We start from the raw sequence: 6,913 nt of genomic DNA, 5'->3' as shown, positions 1-6,913 counted from the left end.
TTGAAGCAAGATACAAATTTATTCTTTCTTTTGTAGTAGTCTGAACTGCTATGATGGTTCTGTTGTGAAGAGTGGCCCACAGCCCAGCTCTCACCATGTGTCCCTACAGGGCATGGTCTCTGTAAGCATGATCTGAGTTAATACACCATCTCCCATTCCAGCCCACAGGAAGAAGAAGGAAAGGGGGAGGAATGACCCCTTCCTTCAGCAACCTGACCTGGAAGCTGTATAGCCACTGCTGGCATGCCGCTGGCCACTCTCACTGCCCCTGTGTGTGAAAGGGAGACTGTGAAATGTAGGCATTATTCTTGGCACCTATATGACCAATTATCCGAGATATATGGGACAGGTACTGGAAGAAAACCAGCAATTTCTGCAAGGAAGAAAAACAACCACCTGACTTTTTCCTTCCTTTCTGTTTTCCAGGTTAAGAAAAAGATACCAGGGGACTACAAATACACAGACATTTTAACACGTGGGGGTGACAGCTGTGCATTAGCATGTCCACCCACACTGGGAATAACCGCTATGAAAGAGACGCTGAATACCCTGACTATTCAGGATCTCGGATCAGGTCATGGGACTATTTGAAAGCTCAGGATTATCAAGATTTTCCAAGTCCTCTGGACTATCCAGGCCACCATAGCAGCAGAAGCAATCCACATTCTGCAGGCTCCAGACCAAATACAGACTACCCTGGCGTTCTAGCAGAACCAGATTATCTAAGTAACCCGGACTACCCTGGCTCCAGAGATAACCCCTATTCTGAAGATTCCAGAGCAGGTCTAGACTACCACACCTCTTCCCCGGAGCCAGACTACACTGATCTCCAGAGCAATGGATACCGCTCTGCTCAACGGTCTCCTGGCTTTGCAGGTTATCTGGGATTGTTGGAAGAACCAGACTACCCAGGAGCTCAGCAAAGTGCTGACCAACCTGGTTCCAGAATCCATTCCAACCATCCAGGCTCCAGAAGCAATGCAGACCATACTGCTTCCAGAATCAATGCATTCACAGCTTCTCTGGGGGCGCCTGATTATCCCGGTGCTCCGAATCAACCAAACTCCCCCCACTTCTTTGGAAAACCAGATTATCCTGGTGCTGAGGATTCTTGGAATTCTCCAGACTTTTGGGGGGAACCTGATTACCCAGGTGCTGAGGATGGTCATGGATATGGCTCTTCCCAGATGCCAGAAATGACCAGGCAGTGAGTATTTCCTTTTATTGGTGTGGGCTGAGTGATGTTATCAAGTCACGGGGACTTGGTCCATGTGTTTGTGTTTATGTGTGTGCATATATGTGTGTAACGTGCATGCATGTGTGTATGAGTGTGGGTACACATGGTGTGGTGGTTTGATTCAGGCGTCCCCCATAAACTTAGGTGTTCTGAATGCTAGGTTCCCAGCTGATGGATATTTGGGAATTAATGCCTCCCAGAGGGAGTGTATTGTTGGGGGTGGGCTTATGGGCTTTATAGTCAGTTTCCCCTTGCCAGTGTTTGGCACACCCTTCTGTTGCTGTGATCCATCTTATGTTTGCCAGGGGGTGATGTCCACCCTCTGCTCATGCCATCGTTTTCCCCTGCCATCGTGAAGCTTCCCCTCAAGCCTGTGAGCCAAAATAAACCTCTTTTTCCCAGAAGCTACTCTTGGTTGGGTGATTTCTACCAGCAATGCGAACTGGACTGCAACACATGGTATGTGAGTGTACATTGTGTGCATGGTTGTGCAGGGTTGAACTGGTGTGAGCAAAGGGATATGGCATAGAAAGAAAAATCTTTAGGTAAACTGCTGCCTGTTCACCTGCAAATTATACAACCACTGAGATTGGGCCAGTTGACCTGTACTGGGGCAACAAGAAGAATTTAGACTCTTTTGAAGGGGCCTGAGTGCTCAAGGAGTGTCCTGTTCTGCAAAGTTTGCTTTATTCTCCCCTGGATTAACAAATTGGCATCCTATCTGGTATCATGCAGTATAAGAAATGCAGGAAAGAGAGGGTCATTGAGTTTTCAATGCAATCTTGTGTTTTGGAAATGGCCATGGGCAGTGTGAAGCAGGTTTGCTGGTTGCCTGCGTGGAGACCCCTTGGCACCATGGGGATGAACCATGGATTGCAGAGGAGACCTGGTGGTGATGCTAGGACCATGATATGTCTGCTAAGGAAAGCTGCCAGTCCAGATGAAGTTTACCAGGACTGTGAGTAGCCTAGCTGGAGGGGTGGAATTGGAACGTCAGAGACTTGTTGCTGGTTAGAATTATCAGACTTGGAGATTTGTCACTAACTATAGTTGTTGGACTTGAAGCTACAGAGTTTGATGTTTGCCCTGATTGTTTTAAATCTTCTATTAGTTGAATATTTCTTTGCTATGCCCAATGCCATCTTTTGCAGTGTGAATGTTTATTCTGTGCCATTATGGGTTGTTTGAGGTTATTTTTTGGTATTATGGCTCAGTTAAAAGATCTTGGACTATAGGGATGTATGAACATCATTGGAATAGATTAAAACTATGGGGACTTTTAAAGTTGGATGAATGCATTGCATTTTACATCAAGTATGGTTATCAGTTTATGGGGGCCAGTGGCAGAATGTGGTGGTTTGATTCAGGTGTCCCCTGTAAACTGAGGTGTTCTGGATGCTAGGTTCCCCGGCTGATGGCAATTGAAAATTAAAGCCTCCTGAAAGCAGTGTATTGTTGGGGGCAGGCTTTTGAGTGCTATAGCCAGTTTCCCCATGACAGTGTTTGGCACACTGTCCTGTTGCTATGGTCTACCTTATGTTATGACCAAAATACATGGCATAAATAATTTAAAGGAGAAAATAGTCATTTTGGCTTATGGTTTCAGAGGGTTCATTCCATGGTCTCTTAGGTCCATGCACTGGACAGAACATCATGGTGGCAACAGTGCTATTTACTTCATGGTGGCCTGGTAACAGGAAGAGTGCAATGAGGGAGGGGCCAGGGACAAGATACCCCCAAGGATCTTCCTTCTGTAATCCACTTCCTCCAGCCAGAGCACAACCCCAAAAGGTTCAAGAACCTTTGAAAATAGCACCATCTGCTAGGGATCACATGAGCCTGTAGGGGACATTTCAGATTTAAACTATACAGGATAGATCTGTTGCTTTCCATCATCTGAAGTTGTGCTGAAAGTCTTGGCACTACCTGTAGATATTACCTAGGCCATAGACTCAGCCCTTACCTGAACTTGGTCTTTCTTCCCCCCTAGCTTGCCCACCTCCTCACTCATCCAGTCCCTATAGCCCATCGTGATCACCACTGTTTTGGCCTTATATGTTGCCAGTCAGGTTTGGGCTAAGGGTTGATGGCTATGAACTCAAGCATTCAGAACCACATCACATCAAGAGCAGAAAAATTCTATCAAGATAATACTGAAGTCTGATCCTATTGAACACCACCATTAAAAGAAACTTTTTTATGGTGGTGCTGAGGATCACTCATATCAAGTTGTTTTATTTTATGTTGTTTTATTTATTTAAATATTTATTTACTTTCAAGCAGAGAAAGAGGGAGAGAAAGGGTGAAAGAGAAAAATAGGCATACCAGGCTCTCCTGCCACTGTAAATGAGCATGGTCTGAACCATCTGAAACTTTGAGCCAAAATGACTCTTTCCCCCTTTAAGTTCATTATGCTACTTTGTGCATCTAGTTTTACATGGGTACTGGGGAATTGAACCTGGACCACAGGCTTTGCAATCAAGCACCATTAACCACTGAACCATCTCTTAAGTCCTCAATTTGCTTTTTAAAATTTTTTTAATTTTAGTTTTATTTTTTTGGTTTTTTGAAGCAAGGTCTCACTCTAGCTCAGGCTGACCTGGAAATCACTATGTAGCCTCAGGGTGGCCTCGATCATGGTAATCCTCCTACCTCTGCCTCCTGAGTGCTGGGATTAAAGGCATGCGCCACCACACCCAGCCCTTGATTTGCTTTTATAGGATATTTAAGGCACTCCTTGTCTACTTTCACATACACACACATACTTGAGACAGGGTCTCATGTAGCCCAGATTGGCTTTGTACTTACTATGCAGGCAAAGATGACCTTGAATTTCTGACCCTCCTGCCTCTACACCTCCCGAGTACTGGTTTTATGTGGTACTAGGGATCCTGCATGCTAGGCAAGCACTCTACCAATAGAGCTATATCCCCAGCCCTGCTTTCATTTTCATTTATTTATTGGATGTATGTGATATGGATGTATGTGTGTAGGCATTTTCATATGTGTGTGAGTGTGTGTGCATGTGTGCATGTGGAGGTCAGAGGTCAACATCGGTGCCTCCCTTTATCTCTCCTCATTTATTCAGGATCTCTCACTGTACCCAGAGTTCATAAATTCAGCTAGACTGCCAGTCAACAAATCTCCTTATCTTTTCTGCCTCCCAGCGCTGGAATTACAGGCTTGTGCAACCATATCTGGATTCTTACACAGGTGCCAGGGGTCTGAACACAGGTCCACACACTTAGGTGGCAAGTACTTTGCCAATGAACCATCTCCCAGCCCTTCATTTTTATTTTTTTTTTTAAAAATCACTGCTGTTAGAATTGATCGCTCAGGTAACATTGCTGATTTGATTTATTTGATCTTTGTCATTTGTAACTTTCATGAATTATAGTTTTATCATTGTCAGTATTCCTTTGAGGCCATTCTTTTCTTTTTTATATTGTATTTTTGAACACATATACATATATATATATGTATATATATATATATATATATATATATGCACAAAAAAAAAGAGTGCCAGGGCCTCTTACTGCTGCAAATGAACTCCAGATGCACATATGCTTAATTTTGTGCATCTGGTTTTACATAGGTACTGGGGAATTGAACGCAGGATGGCAGGCTTTTCAGGCAAAAGCCTTTAACAGCCATATCAACAGCCCTATTTTAAAGCTTTATTGACAACCTCCATATATACACACAATGTACCTTGACCATAATTCCCTCCCACACCCCACCTTCCTTTGTCCCTCCTCCATCTCTGCTCCACTGAACCCCCATGTAAGGCCATTCGTAAACATCAATTCCTGTCTTCATGGCCCAGAGTCTATAGTTCTAAATTTTCTCTTTCTGATACAGAGTGGGACATTGACAATACTAGTCTGGTGACTCAGTACCAGATCTATTTTCTCCTGATGTTAAGTTTCTCAGTTTTCATGTTAATAACAATATGTCATTTTTTGTTTAATAATCTGTAAATTTCACCATGTGAAAATTTAACTGATAAAAATCTTGTTTTATAAGTGTATTCCTACTAGTAATATTTTTTAATTCGACTTGAAAAAATTGATAACTTGAATGTGCCTACTACATATAATCCTAGCATTTAAAAGGCTGAGGCAGGAAGACTGCTACCTCAAGACCAACGTAGACTACATATTGAGAATGACTCAAAAGAAGAAAGAAAGAAAGAAAGAAAGAAAGAAAGAAAGAAAGAAAGAAAGAAAGAGAGAGAGGGGGGGGGGAGGGAGGGAGGGAGGGAGACAGGAAGAAAAAGTAAAGCCCAATGGCTTGTCTTTATCTCCAAGGACAAGGATCTAGAACGTGGCCAGGTAGCAATCAAGTGGATTTATGGTCTGAATGGCAGGATTAACAGGAATAGGTCAAAATGTCTTATGGCTAGCTGACTGTGTCATCTTTCCAAGAAATACCTCTGACCCTGTCACTCTTCTGCTCTTCATGGTCCATGGGATCCCCATGGCCTGTGGGAAAGGCTGTGCCATTCCACTTATGGACACTTGTAAATGAGGGAACACTGTTTCAACATAAGGCACCACCAACCCAAGACCAGCTCCACTGACCTCCCTTAACTGTGCCTCTCTGTCTCAAGTCTATGCTCAAGTCACTGCTTCTTGTCTTGATTGACCCTCACAATTACTTTTTTGGCTGGGGCACTTCAAAAATAATCCAACTCAGGAGTTAGAAGGAGGAGGATTGTGTGGCAAGTTCAAGGCCAGTCTTTCTACATAGTGAGACTTTGTTTCAAAATAATAATAACAATACTTGGTCCTAACCCTCAGAGCTTCTGAGTTTTGTCCAGGATGAGACTTGACAATAGATGCATATAAAATTGAGAATCACTGCTATAGGTTTTATTTTTATCACATTCCCTTTACACACCTTGCTCTTTTACTTTTGCTGTTCTTCTTCCTTGTGAGAACCTCCCTCGACTATCTGTGAATCAATCCATCCTTCCCATCCCTTTTTAGCTGTTTCTTTTCCATGTAGACTCCTCCCCCAGATGCCCAGCTGAATTCTCCTATTCTTCCTCTGAACTCCGGGGTCTGTCTCCTTACACTCATCAGTTTCTACTCATTTCTGCTTGTGGCTGCATCTCAGAAACTGTGCCAGGGGTGCAGACAAGCTTTTCATGGCACACACCCTGTGTCTTTATCTCTGTCTTTACTGCCTATTTCATGAATGGCATTTAATCAGAGTCATGGGGTAGATGGATATAAGAGTGGATTAATGGATGAACAGATGAATAGATGAATGAATTGAGATATGGTTACCCTTACACTGCTGGATAACTTGGAGACTGTGTTGGCCAGACATTCTGTCACTGAGACAAAGTATCTTCCATAAACAATTTAAAGAAGGAAAGATTTATATTGGTTCATAGTTTCAAACGTTTCTATCTATCATGGTAAATGGGGAGGTTGTGTTAAAAGAGAGCAGCTCACATGATGGTAGTCAAGAAAGAGAGAGAGAGAGAGAGAAAGAGAGAGAGAGACCTGCATTCAGGCATCTTCTCCTGTTTCCTCTTTCATTCCTTCTGGACCCTCAGCCTATGAGATGGTGTTGTTCAAATTCAAGGTGAGTCTTCTCTTAGCTACTCCTCTGGAAATACCCAAAGGTGTGATTTACTGATCCCATAGTCACTTCTCAATC

At 43.2% G+C, this 6,913-nt stretch overlaps 1 protein-coding gene across 1 annotated transcript in view; it reads left to right on the top strand.

Annotated features, from left to right (window-relative positions):
• The first annotated feature begins 486 nt into the window (after nt 1-486).
• Nucleotides 487-6,913, top strand: part of Tmc5 (transmembrane channel like 5) — a 57,517-nt gene continuing 51,090 nt past the window's right edge. The window contains exon 1 of the mRNA XM_045144066.1: nt 487-1,207. Coding sequence (XP_045000001.1) covers nt 501-1,207 — 707 coding nt within the window. The 5' untranslated portion in view covers nt 487-500. The remainder of the gene's footprint in view (nt 1,208-6,913) is intronic.

The sequence above is a fragment of the Jaculus jaculus genome, chromosome 2 (genome assembly GCF_020740685.1).
Source record: "Jaculus jaculus isolate mJacJac1 chromosome 2, mJacJac1.mat.Y.cur, whole genome shotgun sequence".
In the NCBI taxonomy this organism is placed as follows: domain Eukaryota; kingdom Metazoa; phylum Chordata; class Mammalia; order Rodentia; family Dipodidae; genus Jaculus; species Jaculus jaculus.
The sequence above is the reverse complement of the archived record's forward strand: the minus strand, read 5'-3'. Positions and strand labels throughout refer to the sequence as shown.